The sequence below is a fragment of the Trichoplusia ni genome, chromosome 5 (assembly GCF_003590095.1).
Source record: "Trichoplusia ni isolate ovarian cell line Hi5 chromosome 5, tn1, whole genome shotgun sequence".
Taxonomy (NCBI): domain Eukaryota; kingdom Metazoa; phylum Arthropoda; class Insecta; order Lepidoptera; family Noctuidae; genus Trichoplusia; species Trichoplusia ni.
Window position 1 is genome coordinate 7896438 of NC_039482.1, and position 26230 is coordinate 7922667.

The 26230-nt window shown below is 36.4% G+C and overlaps 3 protein-coding genes across 4 annotated transcripts; all 3 read right to left on the bottom strand.

Moving 5' to 3' along the window:
* Positions 1-1018: 1018 nt before the first annotated feature.
* LOC113494315 lies at positions 1019-10007 on the bottom strand. The gene is made up of 14 exons (XM_026872607.1): positions 9856-10007; positions 9168-9363; positions 7564-7636; positions 7176-7303; positions 6774-6845; positions 5693-5776; positions 5225-5270; positions 4787-4953; positions 4383-4450; positions 4137-4269; positions 3700-3809; positions 3069-3162; positions 2440-2562; positions 1019-1122 (listed from the first exon to the last, which is right to left on the bottom strand). Exons 1-14 carry the CDS (start codon positions 10000-10002, stop codon positions 1046-1048), a joined length of 1518 nt encoding a protein of 505 aa, XP_026728408.1. The 5' UTR covers positions 10003-10007; the 3' UTR covers positions 1019-1045.
* Positions 10008-11211: 1204 nt separating this feature from the next.
* On the bottom strand, positions 11212-22357 carry LOC113494317 (extracellular signal-regulated kinase 2). Of its 2 annotated transcripts, none has more exons than XM_026872610.1 (8): positions 22153-22357; positions 21542-21900; positions 19917-20123; positions 18096-18236; positions 17466-17605; positions 16626-16821; positions 15634-15792; positions 11212-15311 (listed from the first exon to the last, which is right to left on the bottom strand). In XM_026872610.1, the coding sequence occupies exons 2-8, from the start codon at positions 21862-21864 to the stop codon at positions 14837-14839; spliced, it is 1641 nt and encodes a 546-aa protein (XP_026728411.1). In that variant the 5' UTR covers positions 21865-21900; positions 22153-22357; the 3' UTR covers positions 11212-14836. The 2 variants fall into 2 exon arrangements, with proteins under 2 accessions (XP_026728411.1, XP_026728410.1); XM_026872609.1 differs by having other exon boundaries at positions 21542-21915; positions 22153-22355.
* Positions 22358-22933: 576 nt separating this feature from the next.
* Positions 22934-26090, bottom strand: LOC113494319 (plasminogen receptor (KT)). Its single transcript, XM_026872612.1, has 4 exons — positions 25896-26090; positions 25701-25831; positions 25457-25566; positions 22934-24209 (listed from the first exon to the last, which is right to left on the bottom strand). Exons 1-4 carry the CDS (start codon positions 25974-25976, stop codon positions 24076-24078), a joined length of 456 nt encoding a protein of 151 aa, XP_026728413.1. The 5' UTR covers positions 25977-26090; the 3' UTR covers positions 22934-24075.
* Positions 26091-26230: the final 140 nt, after the last annotated feature.

The window sequence follows — 26230 nt, forward strand, 5'->3', positions numbered from 1 at the left end:
TTCCTTATAAATTATGAAACAGCGAGAGTCGTCTCATTCATCGGCATTACTCGTTGTTTCAAAATCCGTCTCTATTTACCCCACCGGTCTTATTCACCCCGTCTTACTCAGTAGGTAGTTTATAATACCTACGTATTAAACCTACTAGCTGTTGCCCGCGACTTCGTCCCCGTGGGTAGAAGATAAGTTATGATTTATACCTGCCCTGCTTTTTTCACATTTTCCATTGTATCTTCGCTCCTATTAGTCGCAGCGTGATGGTTTATAGCCTAAAGCCTTCCTCGATTAATGGTCTATTCAACACAAAAAGAATTTTTCAATTCGAACCAGTATTTCCTGAGATTAGCGCGTTCAAAAAAACAAACAAACTCTTCAGCTTTATATATTAGTATAGATTAGAAGCAAGGGAAGTCCCGAATTCTATTTTAAATACCGGGACTTACCCTGATTTCTTCGATCGCCACTCAAAAACTCATGAGTGTTATTTCCGTTAACCACTACAACTTATTGCTATGCTAATAAGCTAATTCTGAGAAATGACACTGATTAAAGCTTGAAGCAGTCTTTTAATATTGTCAGCTATAGAGTTTGTTTAACTAATCAAGTTGGGTTGACCAACTTCCGATGCTGCCTGTGAGCCAAAAGTTATTTGCCGTAAATTAAAAAAACCTTTTTATTTATTTCTACTATAACTTTGTTTTAACAACAAATACAACCGACTTCAAATACGAAAACTACTGAAGCAAACTTGACGATGTTTGAACATTTATTTTTGCCAGCAGGATTCTATGAAAATCTTAATCTTAATTAATATTTAAAAATCACCTATCCATGCCGTCACGGTTCATAATATACAGCCTTATTATAGACAGGCAGACGAATAGACAGCATAAACTTAGTAATAAGGCCACATTCCACCGTTTGGGCACAGAAACACACAACATTATTTTCACACCTACAATATTTTTGATAATTTATCGAGTGCTAGGTGGTAGTAAGAAATAAAAGCCTATTGTTAAGTCAGTAAGGTATAATAAAACAATATTTATTTTTCGGATATTGGAGAGGAGACGGTGGTCGGCATATCCTCGACATGTGTCGATTCCGATGTCAAATGCACCACTGGAACAAGATACAATTTAAAATTAAAACAGCCTAAAACTGTTCACCCCCATAACATTACAATGCCTCTACTGATTTTTATGAAACATTAGCTGTTTGCCGCGGTTTCAACTGATCTAGTGGTTATTTTACAGTTTTTGCATTTTTTGGTCTTTGCCGCAATTTTTCCATATTATGTTACCATTGAAACCGATAGTTAGATTTCTAAGAGTAATAGATCATAATTTCACCTTTAATATAAAACAAAACAAAAATTGAAATCACTCAATCTGATCGGTAGCACGAAGCAGATATAGAACAAATGATCATCACAAAAACTTTACCCTAGGTGGAAAATGAACAGTCCGATACAGCAGTCAAGGACTCTTAATGAACCAAAAGACCATTCAAAGATATGTGATAGATATCTAGTATAGTAAAAACACACTAAACAGCATAGTAACCTGCGTCAATAAATTGTATCTTTAACAATAACAATAGCGTGCAAGTGAGAGGGAATGACAAGTGCCTCCATTTCGGATTCTTTTTTTTATTGTCGCAGGTTATACCTACATCACTGACTTTTTAAATCTGATTGTGTTGACTAACTGCTATAGACTGACTTTACTAAGTCCCTTATCATAGTGACTGTATGGATGACGGGATATAGTTGTCACTACGCCTACAACTGTGACACGTGCTGCGGGCTAGAACCCCGTATGACTCATAACAGATATGATTAAAAAAAAACAATAAAAATTCTTTCGCCAGTTGAGGCGTGGAGGTTTCACAAATGTTTAAGTATTGTGTAAAAGACACCCAGAATGGGAACATGTGTTCGTGGATTACTAAAATGTGTCTTGTGTTACGAAAGGATTGAAGCTAAGACATGACGCACCCAGTGGGGTGGCGTGGTGTCCTAGCCAGTCGGCATCTTTGTGTCGCATAAAATACAGCAGCCAGATCTAGCCAGTACAGGTATTTCAGCTAACCTTGAACCAACCAATCAAATTATACTTTTTATTCCTCGCGCTTTCTGTGCGTCCCTCAAAGTAATCTTGAACACAAACTATTTTTTTCACCACGAGGCTATCTATAGTGCGTACTTTGACTGACGGATAGCCGAATGGTTGAGCTCACTACGCCAAAACCACGGGTTCTATCCCCGTGTAGAACAAGCGTTTGTGTGATCCACAATGCAATGCACAATGCAATTAATGCTTGTCCTGAGTCTGGATGTCTTTGGGTATGTGACTTGAATATTTGTGAAATCCCTCGCGACGCAAGGATTTAAACTCATTAAAGCGGGGGTGTCTTTTTAAAAAAATAATGCCGAACCTTCAATCTTCTCGTCCCCCGGCTTCCACTCGTCCAGGTGCGGCGTGAACACAGCCTCCCGGTAGTTACCGTAACCGTCGCACTCCACGACAGAGCCAGTGCGACATTTCTCGCGGGCGCAGTCTTAATGCCAAATAAATGGATTAAGTTAATAAAGGGTAACTCTATAAGGTAAAAGGTACTAGCTGTCTTGACAATCGTTGTTTTGTCAGATTAGTACGGCAAATCAATGTTTGCTGTGCTAGGAAATAAACAAAGACCAGGTGGAAAAAAATGGGTATTAAAAATAGATGTTGCCCGATTCTCAGACCTACAAATATACACACAAAATTTCATAAGAATCCGTAAAGCCGTTTCGGAGGAGTTCAATTTCGTACACTGTGAGAGAGAATCTTATATTATAGATTGTAATTGTCATACACGAGTATGTCTGTATTTATTTATTTATTAATTCCTTCTCATGAAGATTTGCATAGGCGGACTTTAGGTCTCAGGCAAGTGATACAATGTTAAATCATGTTAAATTAAAAAGAATCAACAAAATCGGTTCATCCAGTCCGAAGTTCTGAGATAAGAACATGAAAGAGAACCTCCTTTCTGAAAACGTTTGAAAAAAAGTGTTCACAAACCACAATTCATGTTGGAGACTTCAACTCTCGGAACTTTGATGCCGAGGATGAAGCTCCCGTCTTCTAAAGCACAGTAGCACACGAAACGACGACACTGCAAGAATAGATAGAATATTACTATGATAATAAATAATTAAACTAGGCCTTCAAATATTCTACTGTTGGGCTCAGGCCCCTTGCCATAGACAGGGGTTTTGAGATTTAATCAACACACTCTCAGCGGTATGAAGATGACGGATTTCAAAATATTTAGAATCCAGGTTTAACCCACTATATTTGAGTTCACCGTATGGAGACTTAAAATAATTAAGAAAAAACATATTTAGCTTATTTATTAGCATTGATTGAAAAAGCTTTATTGGCCCAAGCGTGTCTTCAATCTACATCAGGTCATAACAATCCATACACAGACCTTCAAAGCCACCACGACACTTAAAAACTAAATACACTACATTACAACTCACACTTATTATTTAAACCATACTTAGAAAACTATGCTGTCCGCGCTAAGATGACCTTTTTCACAGATTTCATATATCCAAGAGAAGCGCAATCTTATTTTTAAATTTTACATTAAACTCGATATCTACAAAAATATAGGAGAATAAGGTGAGTGATGTTTTATTGATACCTGTACAGGAGCATACAGCCACAGCGGGGTGCACTGCGGCGCGTTGTAGTGGAGGTGGCCGTCGGGGCCATACTTCTTCTTGAAGTACTTCAGCTCTCGCTTACAAGGCTCTGCACAAACAGCAGAACATTATAATTGAGTATAAAGTACTCCTTATCGTTTTCGATATCGGCGACCTACCTTGGCACTTCCTAGCGTGAGCCCTGATGTGACTGGGTAAACAGAGTTTGGATCTAAACACTCGGTCGCAAACGCTGCAGTAAAGTTGACCCCTTGGAGAGGCCTATATCTAGCAGTGGACAGCTATAGGCTAAGATGACGATGATGATGATGACAAATAAAAATTAAACACCTAACTAAGTCGCAAAACTAAATAATTGGCATAAACTTTTCTATCCAACCACCGTTTTATAAATTTACAACTAGGACTAATTTACCATTAGCCAGTTGATCAGCCTCATCTCTCTTCCTGCGGGTCCCGACTGGTCGCACCGTGTGTATGTCCTGGCAGCGACCCTGTCTGCAGACCAGACCATCATCACAACCCGGCTCCAAAAACTCTTCTTCCACCTAGCATAATAATTATAAAGGAATACGTACAGTAAGTAAATGTTAACCAAAAAACGATGGATGGATTGTGTAAAAGACGATATATGCCGACTTGATTCTGATAAGTGACTCACCTCAATCTCAACAGTCCCATTCACTTTCTGGTAGGTCTTCTTGAATTCAGCGCACTTTTCATTCAATTCTGCAACACAAATTGTACAACATGACGCTATTCGAGTAAAGGCTTCATTTATTCCTTGAAATCATAGTAGCTGAAGGTGTATCAAATGGAAAGATGTGGTCTAGCGGCTGTGGAAGCGAGTCAACATGCTACACAGTGTAGAGCGGTATCTCATACACAACTAAACCCGTCTTACAGTCTGTAGTCTGACATTGCCAACTTCCATCCCCAAAGAGGTGGGTCTCTATGAGGATTCCTCCAGTTCTTCAAAAAACGTCCAAGACTAGAGTGTCAAAATGTTAGTTATAGTTATAGCACTTTGGCGAGATTACGTTGCGATAGCAAAAAACTACTTACGATGATATACACTGCATCTACCGCAGCAGTTGCATTGTTCCTTGTCGGGTAAGAATCCCCCCATCACGCAGTCCTGCTCCCTTACCAACCCCCCCAAACAGTCAAAGCCGCGGCAGGATATAGGACAGTCGTCCGTCGTAGCAGGCTCGTAGCGGTAGCTACGACGTCTACGAGAATGGAGAGTTAAAAAAAGTTATCATATTTTGTGTTGTGTAGGTGCTGAATGAGGTTGAATAATGATACTAATTTGATTTATTTAATGCTAAAAAAGTCTGTTTGTTCCCGATAAACAACACAAATACATTTTTCGAAAATGTCTATTATGTACAACAAGATTGTCTACAAAAGGTAACGGGGTTGTGATCCAATTTTAGTTTAAAGGAATGGGACAAATGTGGTTGAATTTGATAATTTTTTCAAGTTAATAATAAAACTTACATGTTCAAAGTCTCATTAGGCAGTTGAGGAACAGTCACGGGAACACCTGGAAACATTCATACCCGTAAGATTATTAGAGAATACCATTATACATGGTCACTTTTAATTTAACTTCTGTATAACCCACAGATTGATAAGAGAACTTTAGACGCCATTCTGAGAGCGTTAATAGAGCAGAGAATATCTTTTCTTTTGACGTCAGGATGACATCATTATATTAGCAACTTGCGGGTTTTAAACGTGAAACAGCAATTAATTGCAAGAAAGCTATTCAAATGGGCAGGAGAGTCAACCACCACGTCGAAGCGAAATATTATTTCAGTTGAAAAAGTGTGACAACGCAATACACAGAGCAGAGCGGCATCTGTCTTTAACACCTGCTAGAATACTACATTGTGACGTGGTAGTAAGATAAGCCGAAACATTTAATAGTGGATATGAGAATCAGAACTTGGAATAAACACTTACATCTACGCAACACTCTATCACATCGGAGCGCTCTGAACTCTTGCTCGGGATGACCCCAATAAGGATTGCAACCAGCTCTGAAGTCTATAACATTTTAGCACAAGAATTAAAACTTACGTTAACAATTTTCATGTGACATGACTCGCATCGCATGCTTGTATTTACTAGCTAGGAAACATTAAAGAAACACAGAGGGGATAAAACTTGTTTAAAATTACCCCAAATCGGAATTGTAAACCGAATGGATGGACGTAATTTGTTCGTATTGTTTATCGCGACTAGCAAGCCACACATGCTCGTCATTGCAACTGCTCTAAGATAGGATGTACCATGAAACCAACGAAAACCACTGAAACACTTAAGCTCTGTGTGTCCCAGGGGAAACGATTAACTAATTTACTTAATTCGCGTTTATCAATCAAATTTCTCAAGGATGTTTGGATTCCAAGCATTATTCTTTCCACCCCATGCGCTGTAATAAAGTTGAGTAAGGTTTTACTTTCTTACGTAAATAGCAGAAAAGTAGGTAACATCACAATGACGTAAAACTGATAACCAGACGCTAAACTGCACTCAAATCTGGGTCAATCTTAACTTTCCTGGCTTCTCGCCAAAATAAGTTTAAAGCAATATCATCCATCATGAACCACGTATAACTTCCGAAGGTAAAATGGTATTGATTTTAAAGTTATTGACATTTCACAACTTAGAATTGTATTAACCTAGTTTTCGTTGGCGATTGATTGATAATATAATTTTAGGTAAAAGTCGAAGCTAACAATAATATTCCAACGCTCTCGGAACAATATTAGGCTAAGACCCACAAGGGTACTGCAAGCTGAGTGAAAATAATATACGACAGCTAATTAACGTCGTGATCTGAGTCACGCGACACAAATCTTTTCCAATTTCTTGGATTTATTTCAATAAAGGATATAATATTCCTTTTTATCTTGTGAAAAACGTATTTGGTTACATAATTATTATATTATCTGATAAAAAAGTAAGTATTAAAATTGACTCTACAATATACCCACAACAAACTTTATTTGTGAAATTAACAAAGTATACAGAGACAAACCTATAGTTGTGACAGGCAGGAATTCTTCTGTCTCGAAACTGTACTCGTCTTCCACGCAAGATTGGTCCAATTCTGGAAATGAGAGAATTAGAACAACTGTTTCTGTCTGTCTTTCCACTAGGTATCCGTAGCAAGACTTCGTTATGTCTGGCCCCGAAAACGAATTACATCGCTACATGTTTTTGCTGCATGTGGTACCAGAAAAAAGTGGTAAGTTACCACATTTTTGAGATTGTTTGTTGCAATTGTGAAAGACACGGCTATTACTTTCATCAATGAATCGCTGGATAGACTACTAAACTATAGTTGGTTAATACGCTATCTTTGTTCAACATCTGTAACAGTAGGCCTCAATTGTCAAAGGAATAGGGTGGAGGGCCCAAAGGGTTACTACTAACATACCTCTATAAAAAATGCACTCATCGCAACACCTGCACTGCGAGTAGTCAGCTGGTACGAACATTGTACGAAACTTTCCGTACTTGCGATCGCAGTATGAACGATACTCGGATGGGTGGACTCGACGTTCTCTGGTGTTGAGAAGAACAATGGAAAAAAAATATCCAGCAGTGGAACAGTTAGCAAAAATATTAGAAATACTTCAGTCTAAGTAGAGAAGTACTAGCAATTTTTTTTATTGTAAGTAGTGCGTTTTTTAATTCTCGATCTCATAGACGTAAGGATTAAACTCCGTACTAAACTCCGTAGTAATGAACTTGTTGATTAAATATATGTTCACAAAATCCTCTTTAAATGTAAAAATACTAAAAAGAAAAAGAAAGCTATTTACTTGCACGATTCTCGGAACAACTCGCATTCAGTGTGGTTGTTGAAATGAGGACACTGAGGGCACAGCTGGTAATCTAAAACACAATTAAAGCGATGAAAGTAAATGATAACCTACTTTGAATCTTAACACTGCTTGGCAAAGTTGATTTTTGAATGTGTCGGTTTATGGTGATTTTCCTGGGTCCCGATTCTGGTATTTTACAATGGCCGATGAATGAATGGCAACCGAATTAAATTTGAAATTATTCCTATTCTTAAGATAAAACGAAAATTGTTATTTTAAGCCGAATTTCATTCAGTCATCGGCCATTTTAAATAGCAGAATTGAGGCTCAGAAGATTCTGTTGCCACCTCTTTAAATCATATTATTGCAACCGTGTAAGAGTAACAGCGCTCTACATGACGTGTAGCATTGTCTCTCTTTCGCAACTGCAACATTACTTTAAGAAGTAGGACCTCATTGAAAAAGATATATCTTGAAATTTAAGTTACATTTGGTCTATGAGACATATTTACAATCGTTAACGTTAAAAAACAACGTGAAAATGTACGGAAATTAAATTTTCCATTTGGACCCTGATTATGGGTTTTTCGACACGATTTTCCGTTGATCAGCTCTTCTTGTGGTATGCTCAGCCTGATGTCAGAATTTATACCACTCATCGCTGACATGGTATTAAATATTCCATTGGAAAATTCTCAAGTGTGCTAGTTTCGTCTCAATGATTTTCTTCAGTTATTAGCAATTTAGTAACACAGTCCAACGGTCATACTATTAGGCCATCACTACTACAGAATTCCTGATGATAAGAAGCCTTGTAGTATAAATAAAAAACAATACTATTTTCATCAAACTTCATAGCAGACGTAGTAGAATATTTCTCTAATTTAATATTCTTCCGATTTTTTCTGATCGGGAGAGCTCTGCGTGTGTCAAATGGTTTTTTCTTAAAGCACGGACAGTTATGAAGGTGGACGTAGGTGCGATTGTTTGCTCTGAACACTTCTGGACGAAACAAATCACAGAAACAGGGCTCGTCGAAACTACGACGACGGACAAGATACTCTGTATACAAAGGTGGTTATGAGAACAGCTTCTTTTACCAAGGGACATTTCTACAATCGTTAACGTCGATAGAAAACATTCAAATGCATGGGAATTACGTTTCGTTACAATAAGTCACAAGACTGACTTATGTCATCTTCATACATTGAAGCGTATTCTATTTTGTATAGGTAGGTATACATATATAGGTTTAGCTATCGGTTTTATAAGTTCTTAAATCAGACCTATTGTGCCGGAGTCGAGAGATTTCAATGCGTTGACTTCTTATACGGTCAGTGTTGAATCTTTAGGCTAAAGGTTCTCGTACATGGGCTAACGCTACTCACACTTAAATATTGGCCAATGGCCAGGTGTGCTGGTTTTTCACGAGTAGTATCCCCCGTTTCACAGTCACAACAGCAATAGGGCTGCTTTAAGTAACCGATAAATTGGCCGGATTAGAGGATTTTTAACAGTAGAATGTAAGAATGGAACGAGAGAGAAGGATGGGACAAAAGAGCACAAAACTGGGAAAAAATCACTTGTACCCTATTTCTTACCGATCCGGTTCTTACAAATGGGTCTCACAGTTCTTAGACTGGCAATTTCGACCACGCTGTGTTCGGGGGCACTTTGTTCACATTTGTCATAGTCGATCCCAATCTCGTTGTTTCGCACCAGAGAGAGGATCTCGGTCTCGCGCCAGTACTCACTCGTGTCCATGTCTTTGTCAATCAGCATTATAAATGGTAGGTACTGGAAAGATGGGTTACTAAGTTATACGGGGAAGCAAGTTACATACCATCAAAGGGTGTATGACACAGTTTGCATATGCGTGCGTAGGTTGTGGATGATTGTGATGTGGATGATGACGTAGGTTCTACTGAAAATCAATTGTGCAAACAAAGGGGGCGGAATCATTTGATTATATTCCATCATAATTCCCCTGCCCTCATCCCAATTATTATTAATTTGGGGTCGGCGCAACATATTTTCTCCTTCCTTTCTATCTGACGTCATCTCACAAGAAACACTCTTTGCAGCCATATAGTCTTTCACACAATCCATCCATCGTTTCCTTAGTTGTCCTCTTCCGCTATATCCATCCACATCCATACTCAACACCGACAACACCTTCCTCACAACATGACTCTCATTCCAAATAACATGCCCATACCATACCAGCCGGTTTAATTTTGTCTCGTTTCCAATTTATAACAAGGAGTAATCTTATCTAATATGAAATACCTTTAATTTCTCTTGAGTCTTATTTTCCGGGATGGGTGCAGGTTTTTGATCCAATGAGAGCACGGGCACCATACTCTTACAGTCCACATGATTAACATTATTGAATATAAAAATAAAATTAATTACCAACAAAATTAAATATTTCATTATGGTTTTTACAATTTTTTTGAGGTAAATAAGTATTATAAAATGTTATTAAGCTTTGACAATACATTGACAGTAATTCTTTTTTAAGAAGAATTTGGCGTTTTAATTTTATTTCAGAAAAGGCAGAAGAGGTATCTTCTCCAACATTACTCAAAAATGAATGATAGTTATTTCGTTAATAACAAACGTTCTTTATTGACCTCGCCACATGCCACATTTCCTTCACATTGCGTTAAGTGGGCTAAAATGCACAAATACCACCGAAATAATTTAATTGAATGGGCCCCATAACAAACACTAATTACGTCTTTGGTAGATGTTTTTAAACAGCTTATAATTTTAGCCCTAAAGTGAATAAATACGAGGAATACACCAACCACCCAAGATGGAATATGCGCCTACACAATAGATGATAAATGTAAAAGTAACGGTTGAACAGAGTAGTCGATCTAACAAGACTTTTTGAGAGCTTGGACAGCAAAGTATTACACCATTTTTTTTTTTTTGTTAAGTGGGTTTATCCTCTTGGACACCTCTCCCTCTAGGGAAAGTTATTTTTACATCTACAATTGCTATAAGACAAGAACATTGTTTAAGCATTACGGCAAAATCAGTCTTGGGTCTTTATAAGAATCTTAAGTTCTCTGAGCAAGTGAGCTTTTTACTCGAGTTGGTGTAATATGATATTTTTAACCTGTTGTGGTATTTACTAATAGTTGATGAGTTCAGTCTCAGGATCTACTGAGCCTGAACTACGAGACTTTAAGTACTGTAGGTTATGGAATCTCCATCCAGTCAATAGAAATTTGCTGTCTTAGAAACTTTGAGCATCAGAGGGCTATATAAAAGCAAGAAAATACCGAGTGAAATAGGCAAGAGCCCCGTACCTACTTCATTGGAAGGTATTTTTGTCCAGAGTTATAAATAAAACGACAAAATCACATACAATCGTTTATTCGTCATGTAAAATACGTTATACAAAAGTTCATACCAACCAATTAGGAATTGTGCCTACACCCTCATGGACATAGATCTGTCATATCATCAATATATTTGCACGAACAACTTAAAGAACTGAAATTGTTAGGGGTAATAGCAAACAGCTGTTGATCAATATTACCCCGCTTATTTTTTTGTAGTCCTATATTACCCCCTACAAAAATATTTTTTGAAAAACATTATGGCAAAACCCGCAATATTTCTTTCTTTTATCATTTTAACGTATTGGAGTCCCACGAAAAAATATTTATAATTTTTTGCAAATAATTTGGATATATTGTCTCCAAATCTTTAAGCTGAACGTGCATTACATTTAACAATAAATTAATTCGATTTTACACAATTCAGTACCGAATCCTAATTATATTTTTTATATAATAAAGTACACTAAACACGTTTCAGCAATTATAACATCATTAAATATCATACTTAGTCGATTTAGTATTTTATATTTGGACAACAAATATAAGGTCACTTGGTCTAAGTAACTTTATTCTCTAAAAATCTGAGCAATTATGTATTAGATACTTGAATTTATAAACTATTTTTCTATGATAAATATATATTAATTTACGTCTCATTTAAAGTGGTCCACGAAATTAAAAGTTTAGTTAAATTATTTCTGTATTGCGGTCATGAAGATGTTTGTCGTCTGTCGGCTTATTGAGACGTGTTTAGCAGAATCATTTGAAATGATACACTGATTTTCTGTCCGGAAAATTCAGCTACATTAGGACTTTTATGGCCGCCATTCGCCAATCCAGAAACAACCATAGATCCGGTTGAAACCTATGCTACCAATCCAGAGGGCGTAGACAGAGTTAAATGGCTTTAGAATTAATCTTTTTCTAAATGACTTGAGCCGAATCTCGTACACGTGACTTTGACTTGTCATCGCAATACACTGGAGCAATTAATTTAGTCTAACGATAGGATGAAAGGAACTAGTCTATAGTCCAAAAAAAATAACTGTCCAGTTTACAGTTATTCCATGATTAATCCTAACTTGTTATGAATACATGAAGTCGCCATTTTCTGTAAATCACTCGAAACAATTCTGCTGAACACGCCAAATATCTCATTTGAATAATATGAACTTTGTTCGTTTTTGCAAACACTTTCTATATTACTTAAGAATTCCGTAGAAAGCTTAAATTTATCGAGCCTTTTGTATTGTATGAGTAATATTCCATTCAATTAAGGAACATGATTTTGGATAAATATTATAAAGATGCAAACAGCATCAAGCTTTCTCTTCACTTTAGTATTTAGTGAAAACATTATAAAGGTCTGCTACAAAATAGAAAGTATTATTTTCTTTTACACACGTATGATTATGACTTTAATGCATCACTTCACACTTTATTTAACACAACATATCTTTGTAGTCACCACTTTACGCCTTAGAGTGTCATAAACAATATAAGACTTAACCGCGACTTAATTTTCAGTTGCATGAATATTTGAGCGCAAGTTATATTTTGACCACATGTCATGTGTCATAATACTTAAAAGGCAAAGACCAATAATCAGTATTTCATATATACAATATTTTAAGAGAAGCTTAGTTCCTTTTGCATCTATCTATTAATTAATTTAATAATATCTTAAATGAGACGTTTATAACTGTGAGCAAATGCTAAACATGTCTAAGTATATTTTCTCTATTTTTATAATTACGGCAGTGTATTTGTAATATTGTCTAAATGTGTACGAACTATCGTTCTAATATGAGGATTGTTTATAATTTTATTGTAAGGTACAGTTTAGGACAATTTAATAACTATTTTGAATAAGTATTAGGAATCAGGAACGGATGTTTCACAATATAGTTTTTTTTTGGTTCGACTGACAAATTCTAAAATTACATCTTATCCAAACACTTTTAATTTTAAAATTATTCTTTATCCTAAATTATTTTCTAAGTTTTAATACTTTTTGCAAGTGCTATACATGTTACAAACTATCATCGTGAGATATCAAAATCTCCAATTACAAACTCAGCCAAACTCAACTCAACTCTACCAAAATGAGTTCCTGTCTACTAGCAATTGGAAATTGCTAGCAGACAGGAACCTTGGTCGTGTTTAGTGATAATGACGTCATCTTGACGACAAAAGCAGCTTTGAGGAACATCTGGTAACATGACGTATAGACATGTAATTCCATGAACGTGGCCATCAAAATGGTGGCTACGTCTGTTAGCAATGTTTGGGGATAATATGAAATCCTGCAGCACGACAGACTGATGACATTATAAGTAGCTGGCTGGTATTAGATGCGGCAAAGAACGGCTGTTCAATCGAACTTCTAAAAGCCCTTACTAGCAGTTGGCGGCGATAAATTGGACTTGATTCATATGAAATCGTATTTTATCTTCCAAGAGTAGTTTTATGCGAAGACGATACTTTGTAACATGCAGCACGCTAGTATTGTCTATAAATTGGACGGATTCAAATATTCTATTTAAAATAAACTCAACTTTAAAACAACCAACAAAATTGACTAGAAATGGTAACAGCAATCAAATAAATCCGAAACTAAAATGCCATAAAAAGGCATGCGGGCGCAACCTTCCTTTAGCTCATCTTTAATATATTTTTTCATCTAAATATTTCTGACACAATTGATGAACAAAAACCCAAGAAACACATTCCCGAACAACTGCTACCGTCAAAAGTATCAGTCATACGAACTCAAATTCCGCAAATTCAACCTTACTCTAATGTCTTAAAGTTGGTTTTCAAACGCGAGACTATCTGCAAAAGTCCACAGTTTTCAGTATCATGTGTAGACATTTTTGGTAGATTCTAGGTGACGTTTTTGAGCCACTGAATATGAATTGGGGTTTTATATATCAAAGGGTCAGTCAGAAATTGTAATATCGACAAGAAATACGTATAAAAGTATACGTTTCAAAGAACTCTTTCTTTCTTAAATCGGTTCAATGAAAAGAAAGTTAAACTGACGATTGTAAGAATTGTAGAATTATTTAAATAAACTTAACTAGTTATGTCAATTTGGATATTTTTTAGGTTAACTTATTGTTGATGAGCACTATTACCCCAATTCTTAAGGGGCAATAACGAACATGAATACGTAAAAAGTTTCGACTAACATTCGAAATACAAAAGTTTTGTGTAATAAGAATTCGAAGTCTATCTCAGTATATTGCTATTTGCATCAGGTAACAGTTTTTAATAACATTCTTCATCCACCCCGTTAATATTGGGGTAATTAAATTAGCTTTTTAAGATGTCAAACACTAAACAAACCCGTATTACAGGTCATTCAGGTCCAAATTAAGGCCTTGAAGAGTTTTTAAACATAATAATGCAGTTCCTACTAAAAACACAGTACAAAAAGGGGAAACCTAACATACAATATCTCGCGAAAATAAGACTGCTTACGTCACAGTCTCTAAAATATCAACGCAATAATTCGACTACGAAGTTCAAAGGAGCGTTAAAATAACTTGGTCAGCTTTAGTTCCATTGGTTTGGGGAAAATTAACCAATAAATATACGTACATTGATGTACATACTTGAAAGACCCTTAAAGTCCGTTGTTTACAAAATATTGATCATTTGGTAAACGATCTCATCACAATTTGCATTAAATGTAGTTATGAAGAGAGTTTGAATGAGCCTGTCCCATCAGCCACTTAAGCATCTGTTAGCAGAACAGCCAAGTTGAATACGACGCACCAGCTGACCAATATTACCCTCAAATCTTTCCCCAAAAATAAGGGACCGCTATTAGCGTAACACTTCGTAATCGAATAGTACACAAATAAAAGTTTCAGAGATTCGCAATCCTATTGTTTCGATCTTACCTACCGTATGCTAGTCCTGAGGTCCATCAGAGCGCTGGCCGTTATTACCCCATGCCTCTGCTTACCCAAACAGCCGTTATAATCAGCGTCCCCACCTATAGTGACCGTGGAAAACGACGTTGAATTTCTTCTGTGTTGCAGCGAAGACTTTTTTCCACCGCTCATGAAGCCACTTTCCGAGGGACTTTGCCTTGTGACGGGTTGAAAGTAGTCGCCATGACAGTTTGAGGAGGTTTCCCTCCACTCGTGACGGTGTTCGAAAAGCTTTGTGGCGCGCAAAGGCTTTGTAACGCTTTGTTCGGATCTGTATTCTTTGATAGGACGCTCTACGTGAGGTCGAGTGAGCTTCGGCCGAGCTTTCTGATCGGCCGAAGCACTTAAATGCTTTGACTTCGTATAGGACTTCGATATTTCTGTCTCGTGGAAACTCTTACTGCTTTTGCTTGTAGTGGTTGGGAGAGGATGAGTTTTGTTGCTGAAAAAATATGGTACCGATGAATGGAGTTTCATTTTATATTTAAGTTCCCCCTCATACAAGACTTAGCTGATTCGAAAACCACCGAAACACTTAAGCTCAGTGTGTCAAAGAGGAAACAATTATATAACTTGGAAACACAAGGCGTCAGCTATGTTTGTTTGTTATTAAATAATGCAACGGTTTACTCACGGGTATTGGCTAGTTTCGGACCCAAACCGTGTCCTTAATCATTAGCTGACGTGGCGGGGTCGCAAATTGAACCGTAGCATCAGTTAATAATGAATTATTCTTACGATATTATACAAATATGTTTGTTTACCTATGAGTCTTCCGCAGCTGTCCGTTGTAGTTCTGCGAGCCTTTAGCCATGATGCTGTAGAGCTTGTTCCTGTAGTCGTCCACCGACATCTGCTTGTCATCTCGCAGCGGGAGCAACACGTCGGATGGGAGGGTAGGCTCGTCACGAGCGCGGTGGAACCTATGGTTGTCATTTATTTTAAATCACAAAAGTACCATTTTGCTTGTAACTTTTAGAATTTTCGATTATTATAGCAGGAAAAAAGAAACAAATCATCTAGAAAGTATAAAAATAGAAACAGTATCACGAAATCGCCACTACTCTGTTCACATTTACCCCAAGCAAACCTACCTCCAAGACAAGAGCCGTAGTTTTTCTACCATCTTCTATCATCTTTCATAATACCGTCTTATGACTTGCATCACATGAATGATTTTCCACAACAAGATATCTAAATACACACACAACACTATGTAATAATTTTCTAAGATACAAATATTAGTAGTAAACCCTGTTCAATATACCTTAAATATAACAGCTGTACATGGTGGAAGGGACGTCATACCGATCCCGTGGTAAAGGGGTTCTGGACATGATTCCAGACCCCCGTGCGTTGGAATTTTTCATCGGTCTTTTCATGAATCGGTTTATTCATACGGCTTGCTCGCGACCCCGCAACTGCATAAGCTTATGATTGAATGGTGAATTGAACATTTTGACGTCACTTTCGGTTAGATTTGCGAGAGAGCGGTGACCGACGAGTACCTTTACGAATCAGCTGATCGGGAGCAGTTTTTAGTGTCTTATTTACATTGCCTTTTTTCGTGAAAAGGGCTAAATAATGATTTTCGTTATCAAAATATTATTGGAATACGTAGGAAAAATGATTTTATGACACATAAGATTAAAAGACCGATGAAAATGCCAACGCTGGTCTAGAATCATGTCCAGATCCCCTGGACCACGGTATCGGTATGACGTCCCTTCCACCCTGTATTAGTAGTGAGACTGACTTGGCAACATAATCATGGTCGAGCGCCTTCTCGGCGCTGAGCCGCTTGGCGGGGTTGAAGAGCAGCAGGCGGTGCACGAGGTCGGCGGCGTCGCGCGGCGCGCACGACAGCAGCGCGGTGAGCGACGCGCCGCCCGCGCAGGACGACTGCTCGCGGATCAGCGACGACCCGTACCCACTGCACACTATGGCTATGTCTGGGGAAACAAGTGTGGCTGTGTGTGAAGAGGGAAACTTATTACGTACTAAATATAGATTCGATAAGAATATTTTTTATTGCACAACAGTGATTCTTAAAACATGGTGTTAGGGTACAATGGCGGTCTTATCGATCAATAGCAATATCTTCCAGACAACCTATGGATGGACAGGAAAGTTTTCAAATGTATGTACATATATGTATTTATTGAGCAAAAGCAACAAAAGGTGGCCTCTTCCCAAATGATTGCAGTAAAAAGAAACAATTACAATAATATTTTAAGTTTTAGCGTAACGTTGTAGCACGGACTCCCGCACTAAGTTTCTAGACAAACAGACTTCATTTCATTTGGACTTTGGAATTAGGAAATTGGAATTGCAATTGGACTGCACGTTTAATTTGCAGATCTATTGCAGTAGAATCAACTGCACTGGTTGGATTGCAGTTGAAATGCAGTCTGTGGGTCTAGAGCCTAAGAAATTCAATCCTTTTGTCGCAGGTGTCGCAAAATTTCCAGACTCATGCACAAACACACCAAGACTCAGAACGAGCATTCATGGTACGCACAAACACTTGTCCTATATGGGACCGAACCCGCAACAGGTTGCTATCCGTGCAGTCGATCTGCAGTTGTGTTTTTACCTTCAGCCGAAGGTCTGGGCAAAGCCGCCATGATAATCTCGACCTGATTCACAGTGGAAGTGCCGGGGAACAGCGGCTTGCCGATCAGCATCTCTCCCAGAATGCAGCCCAAAGACCACATGTCTATTCCCTTTGTGTAGCTGGAAAACAAGCCAGTATGTTAGCAAGGAAGCAAAGAAAAGCTAACTTCGTTGGACAAGCTCGTGTTAAGTATTACCATGCCCTCACCGCCTAAGTTAGATAAAAATATTTTTTACTGAGAAATAGGGATGAACCTTACACAATATGATTATTTTTAACAGCAATTTCAACAGGGATGCGCGGCGACTAGTGCGTTTTATCTTGTAAATCTCAAATGGAATATCTAGTGGTAACGCGAAACGAAGGAGACATCAAAATCATTTGCTCCTTTAGCGCAATCGGACAATCCATGCGTCCCAGGAGACATCCAGACATCCAGCTTTTATCGAGAACAAACCATACACACATACAAACACACTCACATCATATCGCATTATTTACATTCTTATAAAAGTCCATCCACGACTTATAAAATCCATCACTCCAAGTCTTATAAAATTAAAATCTCCTTTTTTACCAGGTCACACAATATAAATGTTCACAACTCACTTCTTACTAGCGATGAGTATCTCGGGGGCGCGGTACCAGCGCGTGGCGACGTAGTCAGTGAGGCAGGGGTCCGCGCCCTCCTCCCCGCCCGAGTACAGGCTGGACACCGACCGAGCGAGACCGAAGTCTGCTAGCTTCACCCTGTATACAAACATGGACCGTCGTAGTCTCTGATGTATGCAGTAAGAGTAGAGAGAGGGGTAGAGAGAAAGAGAGAGAGAGAAGACAGGTATAACGGGGGCAGCGATGATCTTTTACAGATAGAAAAAAATATATTTATTTATTTATTACAAAAACAGCTAATTTTATCTTTACAGGTCACCAGCCTAGTACGACAAAATTGTCAAGTAAACATAATATAACACAAAAATAACAATACCAAAGTTTTATAATGACAAATTACAACCAATCATATGGGTGGCTCTTGTGAACTCATTCATTGTGAAAATAGAATGGAATATTCTTTATTTCGCGACATGATATTATTACATCTATACTCTATACTAATATATAAAGCTAAAGAGTTTGTTTGTTTGTTTGAACGCGCTAATCTCAGGAACTACTGGTCCAAATTGAAAAATTATTTTTGTGTTGAATAGACCATTCATCGAGGAAGGCTTTAGGCTATAAACCATCACGCTGCGACTAATAGGAGCGAAGATACAATGGAAAATGTGAAAAAAGCAGGGCAGGTATAAATCATAACTTATATCTTCTACCCACGGGGACGAAGTCGCAGGCAGCAGCTAGTACATTATAAATTTAATTTCCAAATCAATTCATCGAGAAGTTACAATAAAAAAAATCCTTCCCGTAACATTTTGACTCTCAGCTGGGCAATAATCTCGCATTTGTCTCCAGACTATTCTATTCGAAGTTTTCTCTATTATCCTAATATCAATCAATCAACTCAGTTTTAATCTAAAGAGGCCTTTATCTGGAAATAGGCCTCCTTCAAACTGCGCCAAGTTTTTACTTTTTGTGCGAACATTAATTCGCGGATATTATTAACAATGGCATTAAAATCAGACTAGGCTAACTATGAAAACCATTAGACAGTACAAAGGCAGAATAGATTTATTAAGACCTCACTTCTCCCTGACCTGGTTTACAGCCCTAGTAGTCGAAAGACATGCTAGATTACTTTACCAATACACATTAATTCTAGAAGCTTCTACAAAAGAAGCAGTTTTCATTAATTTGCTTTGGTATGCGAATGATAATGCAATTTATTTAGAATACGGATGTATGTATTGTATGGGGTTTTAAGGAAAAAGTATTTTCTTTTATAATTCTAGGACAATTATAATGAGGTCGGTATTCAATAAGGGTGCTATTTTACACCAGTTAAGATTTTTTAAAGAGCTGGTATCTCAGTTTTGAGGACTACCAGTGGAATGGGCTTTACTGAAATATTTAGTTCTTGCGATGTCATCACGCTCGCTTGCTGTGAAGTCGTCTAATCTATAATCTCACCTATCACGTTAATTAAGCAAATGGTTACAAATTGACAAAAAAAGGCGTTTTAAGACTACGTTTTGCGATGCACGTCCAAGAGAAAAATCCCCTTGTAAAAATAATGTTATTATCTTGATAAGACACTTACTCACTTCCTAAAGAAATGGTCTTAAGTTTTTCAGCACAGAATTCTGGAGTCAAATGTGTAAGACCTTTGCTCATCACTATGCCACTAAAGGTTACGTTATAAAAGGCTGTCGAAGCCCCATTAAAGTTTAAACTAAAACGGCAATACCTCCTCTTTCCCCGACTACCCCTCAAATCTGATCGTTTAGCAATCCAATACAACAAACCAGTACTCACCTACAAGCACTATCAATCAGCACATTACTAGGCTTCTGGTCCCTGTGTATAACATTCCCTGAATGTATGTACTTCGTGGCCTTGAGCATCTGGTACATAATGTACCGCTTGTGGATGTCCTTGAGGATGTTCCCGCGTTTGATCACGTTGTGTAAGTCCGTCTCCATGTATTCGAAGCCGAGGTAGATGTCGCGGTTGTTCAGCGCCCTGGAAGGTATAGGAACATGATACTAGATTTTGTAAGACCTGAGGGCAATAGCTCCCCAGCAAGGAGTTTATTTCTTGCGTCGCGGGGGGTTTTCACAAAAATACAGATCACGTCCACAACGACACGATTCATAACAAGCATTCATGGATCACACAAATACTAGTCCTACGCGGGAATTGAACCCGAGACAAGATGCGTACAGTAAGTTTGGCGTGGTGACCTCAACCACTCGGCTATCCGTAGAGTCATTAATTTCCTGTTGGTGATAAGGGGCTGAGTGAATTTTTCCGTCTTACGTATTTTCACGCCATGAGAGGCCTAGGAAGCGGCGGCGGGACGATCTTAACACATGTGGCCAAGGATAGAGAGTAGGATTGAGGGAGGTCTTTACCCAGCAGTGGGACAAAATGGGCTAGATAAAAAAACGAATTTTCGCCCTCAGACGAACCTGGTTTGCTTGCGAGTGAGAACACGGTTTTGGAAAAGATACGAGGGGGTCTTACATGAAAAATACGCTTTACAGGGTACCCAATGTTTGTACATAAAAGCACATCACGGTAACGTAAGAAATTGAGTTTGTACGCTTGTTCATGTTTTAAACTGAACGTAGTGAAGCTGGTTTAACGAAAAATGGCGTGAATAATTTAGTTACTAAAGACGAGAAAGAAAAAAGGAAAATTAAAATGTATTTAAAATAAAGTACGTTAAACATAAAAATATTACAATGTATGAAATAATGGTCTAATAGTCAAAGTTTGAGGTAAAATGATAATAAAATTTAATACACATGATAATTGCCAGGCAACACCCCACAACACTAGCTATTGGAATATATTAAGTCTATAATTATAGACGAGAAAAAGTCAAGTCACCCTAATTTAATATTTACTCTTATCATTTATTGAAATAACATCAGGCTTTTTTTTTTGTGTACTTATATGGCTTGAGGTATAAGCCATTATAAAATTTAAAATGATGTGATATCAAGGGCAGCTTTAACCAATGTGTACTATGAATTTTTTCTCTATAGTTTCATCATAAAAAATATTTAAATGATTTTTATGTTGTGGAATAATAGTATACCGGATTAGGTCAACCTCCAAAGGTAGACAAAAAAGTAAAATTACTAATAAAATTAAACAGTAAAAGATTAATCATTGACCATAAAAATAATTAATAATTATGTGAAATTCTCTACATTAAAAATTTTATTACAAAAAAAAATGCATATTGTAACAGATGAGTTAAAAATATATATTGTTAATTTAAATTAATTCGATAAATAATATAAAAAAGCAGATATTAAGAATGACAATAGGTAGACAGGCAATAAGAAATATATCAAGCATGAGATCAAACATGAAGGTTTCAACTGACCGAGGAACAAGTCAATGAGCCAAAGATAATCTAGTCTTACCTGTGTATGCTGTGGAGCTTCACAATGTTGGGATGGTTGCGGAAAGACTGCAGGAATATTATTTCCCGAAAAGTGCGCTGAGCATCTGTTTGGTTGCGGAAGGCGTCAAATATTTTCTTAATCGCCACAACATCTTTGGTCTTTTTATCAACAGCTTTCCAAACAATCCCGTAAGCGCCTTTCCCAAGTCTTTTTTTAATTTCGAATCTGTTAAGTATGTGCTCATCAATTTCAGACATGTTCTTGTCTGGGCTTTTCTTCTGAACAGGTTTTTGGCCCACATCCTTTTTTCGGTCGTCCTTCTTTCCTTGATTTTGACTCATCGGTACAACTTTTCAACTCAAAAAGTTATGCGGCTACTGTAAAATACAATTCTGCAATCGATCCAATTAAAATTCATGTATTCGCCATTTTCATGTTTTGCTATCAATGGCTATATAAAATGTAAATTCAAAAGGTATCGTGAGCGAATTTGAATATACGAAAAGCGTGACTACAATCATTGTCAAAATATTGATTAATCACGCTAAGCAACGGGAAATATGTCGATAAAAACTGATGATTGAAAAGGCATCTGCAATTTATATATTCAAATGTATTAAAGTACTTACGTAAAAAACAGCAATAATATCTCACAAATCCCATTATACAATTGCTATTTTTTTAATCAAATCTGGTTTTTTGTCAATATTACTAGATAGACATCGGCACATTTGAATTCTGCCAGTCGAGTTTCATTTGTTTACGGGCGGGCGCCAAAACAACCTGTCAGTTACCATAGCAACCAAGGATGTCAACTATAGTAATGGGCCGAAAATGTTGAATCGATAATTCTGAATAAAAAATTATGTCAAACAGCTGTAACTCTGTATTTCTATATACATTATTTTTCTAATATTGGACTTAAAAAAAATACTGTAACGGGTTACAGTTAATCGAGTCACATGCCAATAATATTTTTGTTGGGTTTTAGTAACATTTCGCAATAAGTTCAATATAAAAAAGTTTAATATTTGTAGACTTTTATTTGTAAATAACATTAGTACAGTAATTTTGAGGACTAATACTTAAATACAGTGAGGAATCACACTAATCATTGTCTTGTGTTTCTTAAACCGTAAGTTAGTAAATGCATAATACTTTTTTAGGAATTACTTATTTAACAAACATTATTTTAGCTAAGTATATTAACAATTTTGGAATACTTTCTGATTATTCTAACTAGACTAATATAAGCGGAATCTTTGTCACTTATGAAGTAGGTAATGTAATAAAAATAATGAAAATCTAAAAAACAAAATGGACACCACTTAAAAATCATAAAACTTAATAAAATAAATATAATATGTTAGTAACATAAACATTAAATCTATAAAATAAAAACAACGACCGCCTTGCGCGTCATAATAAAATAACGTATTTTACATTACTAAGTATCCAATAAAAATAAAACAATTGTTTTCATTATGATTTTGCAATACAATAGTAAAAGCAAATATGTATCGAATTATTTAATTGTAAGTACTCCGATAAGTATACTAAACTCTCAATCTACTCAATATACTTCCTCATTGATCATAACAAGTTGTTATCTACGTAAGTACTATTGAATTGATATCATTTTTCAATTAGAGATTAATAAGCACAAACAACACGAATACTTTTATAATATTAAAGTTTGTAAAATTGAACATTTAACTGAGCATGCGCTTTGTTTATAATTACGATTTAAAATGAGTAATCGTAACTTTTTAAATATCCAAGTTAAAGTTTCAAAATTGATTGGAACGTTTGTTTTTTTTTTTCTTTTCTTGTGCCTCTAACATCTAGCTGTCACTAAAACCGCACTTTCCTTAGACGATATTTTGCTAGATTAACCTTAAATTAATTAAGAAAGCGCACTGGGTGGCTGGCTTTTAGCGGCAGATGTATACTTCAATATAAATTGCTGAAGATTCGACATCACTAACGACGTCATGTTACTTAAGAAGTCTGAGTTTTTTTTAAAGGTTTCCGGTATGTTTGATGGTCTTGTGGGAAACAAGGTAACAACACTTATATTGTATTCAAGACCACTAATGCTTTTAGTAGTAGTTTCTGCTGTACTCGTCTGTTCTAGGCGGAACTCGTCTTGGAAAGCCTGGGAAGGGGTTAGACTATACTGTCAGAGAACTATTTTTACCGAGGCAATGCAAAAATCCCTATCAGTTGTGTTGGTTGTTCCGTATCATTTGTCTTAAATCTCTTTGAGTAGAGGCAGTAAAATATTGTCATAATTATCCTTTCTAAGATTACGATGATTTACCAATTATTTGGTAAGTACATTCTTAAAAACGAGAAAAAAATATTCATAAAGAGGTAGCACTAAACTAAACCATCAAAATAACCTAGATCAATAATATCCGAGTACAAAAATAAAATATTTCGAAATCGATCACCTAAGGAAGTGTTGTTTAACTACCTACCCATCTAATCTACCCGCTATTTTGATCTACGCTGCGGTGAAGGCACACTTCGTCTTTGAGCCTAGATGTTTACATCAATGGTGGATGGATTTTCTTCTTTTCTTCGACGTCCAAGCGGCCAAGATCGATGGAAGACGGAGTGGGAAGACCGCAGGGCCATTCGAGGGAATCCGCTTCGTGGGTCATTATGTGTTCTGCCTCCACTGTAACACATTTTAGAACGGTTAGTGCTGGCAAAAAAAATGAAATCTAATTTCTTGAAACATATATGTATATTAAGTTACATACATATGCTGACATATATACATGTAAGCATAAATATACCCAGAAATGAATAAATATTATACCCAGAAGTGGGTCATTATTATGATATATAAAACTTTTACATGTAAAATTTATATTTTTTTCTAAGTGCGCAAACCCTTTTACGTAAAAAAGAAAACATTGAATTATAAAGTGTAGGACGAGTATTTGGAGTAGGTATCCGCAATATAGGCGTACCAAAATTACAGGTTTTTGAACAAATCGTCTTAATAATGATTTTATCGCGAATATGATAAAATTGGCAGCACTCCAACTCTGAGTAACTTACTAAATTGCTCATACAAAGAAATAAAAGCGTATTATGCAAAATTTTCTTAGACAGGCTTTATATAATAACTTTCTTAATTAATCTCAGAAAGTAGCAAATAGAGTTTTTTTTTATCAACACACGCGAGTAAAATTGTATTTATTCACAACGCGGACTTATAATTTTCACAACTAATACTACATAATTAATAAAAAAAATATTTCTCCAGTCCTATTCTTAAGGAACTATTCCCATATTTTACGCTCGGGTGTAAACTGTAAATTATAAGCTGACGCAGTGACGATGACCTTTAGCGGCACAAAGTTTATAGATCTTATCAAGGACGTTCTCAAAATACTAGAATAGGTATGAGTAACGAATTTAGTGAATATTTATAGCTAAAACTCATCTAATTTAACGTGTTCCAATAAGTTTTGGACGTGTTTTTACACTCTTATAAAGACGATAGTTAGAAATTAAAAAAATAAAAGCTTAAACGCTAAAAGCTAAAAACTAAAAGCCAAGTAGGAAAAAATCAACGAAGTACTAATACTGTGATTCAAATTAAGAAGACAGTCTCTTGTCGTCTCGATTTTGAAATCTACGACATTCACGATGATATCATGCGAATTTTAATTATTGTGTCATCTGGTTTTAGAGTAAAACGAATACGTGACTAAAATATTTAATGATCTTATGGGCAGCAAGCAGCGTTATTTATCAATACGCAAGCTGAGCAAATTTTTTTAAATATATAGTACGATAATATCGATTTCAAAATTAAAAAAAAAATATTACTTTAAAATTCAAATATTATAAATTGATTTGTTTTTTTTTTAAATAATAGTATTTTTTTTTTATTTACAATAAATCACTTACTTCTGATCCGGTGCACTTTGTTCCCGTAAGCCATATCCCAGTTATAGAGCGTTATGAATGTAAGAGGTATTAGAGGCATCAGAAGATATGGACGCTTGGTTCGCCTGAAACTGTTATACATTTTCGTTTTAACATTTAGCAGCCCAGTAAAAAATATTAAGTATTGGTATTACGTATTTAAAATTGCCTTGTGGGCCCAAGGCTAAAAAAATATAAATAAAAAATAGCAACGGAGTAATCTTACCCAGTGAGCAAACCCGCCGCTGCAGTCACGTAAAACGCAGTAAACCACAAGCAAGTGTCCCTGCTCTTCGCTATCTGCATGGCCATTTGCCTTTCTTGCAGTTGAAATTGAAGTTGTATTTGTCTTTCCATCTAAAACAAAAGCCGTTATATTCTTTTCCGAAAAAACATCGAAATAAAAGCATTTATGTTTTACCTTTATTTTGTTTATTGTCTGAATGAATTCTTGATTCTTTTTAAAATTTTCCTCCATATTTACGGTAAAGTAGTTACCCATGTTTTTGTTTTTAAATTCTTTATTGTTCGGAATTATAACAAAAGACGATCACGGCCCTGCCCTTCACTATAAATTATGTTATGCCATCAGCTGTTTGTACTTTGTTGTCAAAGTCAAACATTTTTGTTTAAAGCGTAGAGTAGTAGTGTGGTAGAGTTATTTCGTACTTACTACCATTGAATTAACCTTTTTGTAAATCTGCTTTTCAATTAATTTATTAATGTTGTATATTGAACAAACGAACACACTACTAT

What these genes read in the sequence shown, in the direction of transcription:
- LOC113494315 (XM_026872607.1), bottom strand. Translation starts at nt 10,002, where the DNA reads ATGAAATATTTAATTTTGTTGGTAATTAATTTTATTTTTATATTCAAT. An exon ending in TGAGTGCATTTTTTATAGAG is followed by an intron (nt 6,846 to 7,175) that starts GTATGTTAGTAG and finishes TCTCATTTCCAG; the next exon opens with AATTGGACCAATCTTGCGTG. An exon ending in GGCTGATCAACTGGCTAATG is followed by an intron (nt 3,810 to 4,136) that starts GTAAATTAGTCC and finishes CTGTTTGTGCAG; the next exon opens with AGCCTTGTAAGCGAGAGCTG.
- LOC113494317 (XM_026872610.1), bottom strand. Translation starts at nt 21,864, where the DNA reads ATGAGTCAAAATCAAGGAAAGAAGGACGACCGAAAAAAGGATGTGGGC. An exon ending in GCCCAGACCTTCGGCTGAAG is followed by an intron (nt 16,822 to 17,465) that starts GTAAAAACACAA and finishes TTGTTTCCCCAG; the next exon opens with ACATAGCCATAGTGTGCAGT. An exon ending in CAGCTGCGGAAGACTCATAG is followed by an intron (nt 15,312 to 15,633) that starts GTAAACAAACAT and finishes ATATTTTTTCAG; the next exon opens with CAACAAAACTCATCCTCTCC.
- LOC113494319 (XM_026872612.1), bottom strand. Translation starts at nt 25,976, where the DNA reads ATGGGTAACTACTTTACCGTAAATATGGAGGAAAATTTTAAAAAGAAT. An exon ending in AGACAATAAACAAAATAAAG is followed by an intron (nt 25,832 to 25,895) that starts GTAAAACATAAA and finishes CTTTTGTTTTAG; the next exon opens with ATGGAAAGACAAATACAACT. An exon ending in GCGGCGGGTTTGCTCACTGG is followed by an intron (nt 25,567 to 25,700) that starts GTAAGATTACTC and finishes AATGTATAACAG; the next exon opens with TTTCAGGCGAACCAAGCGTC.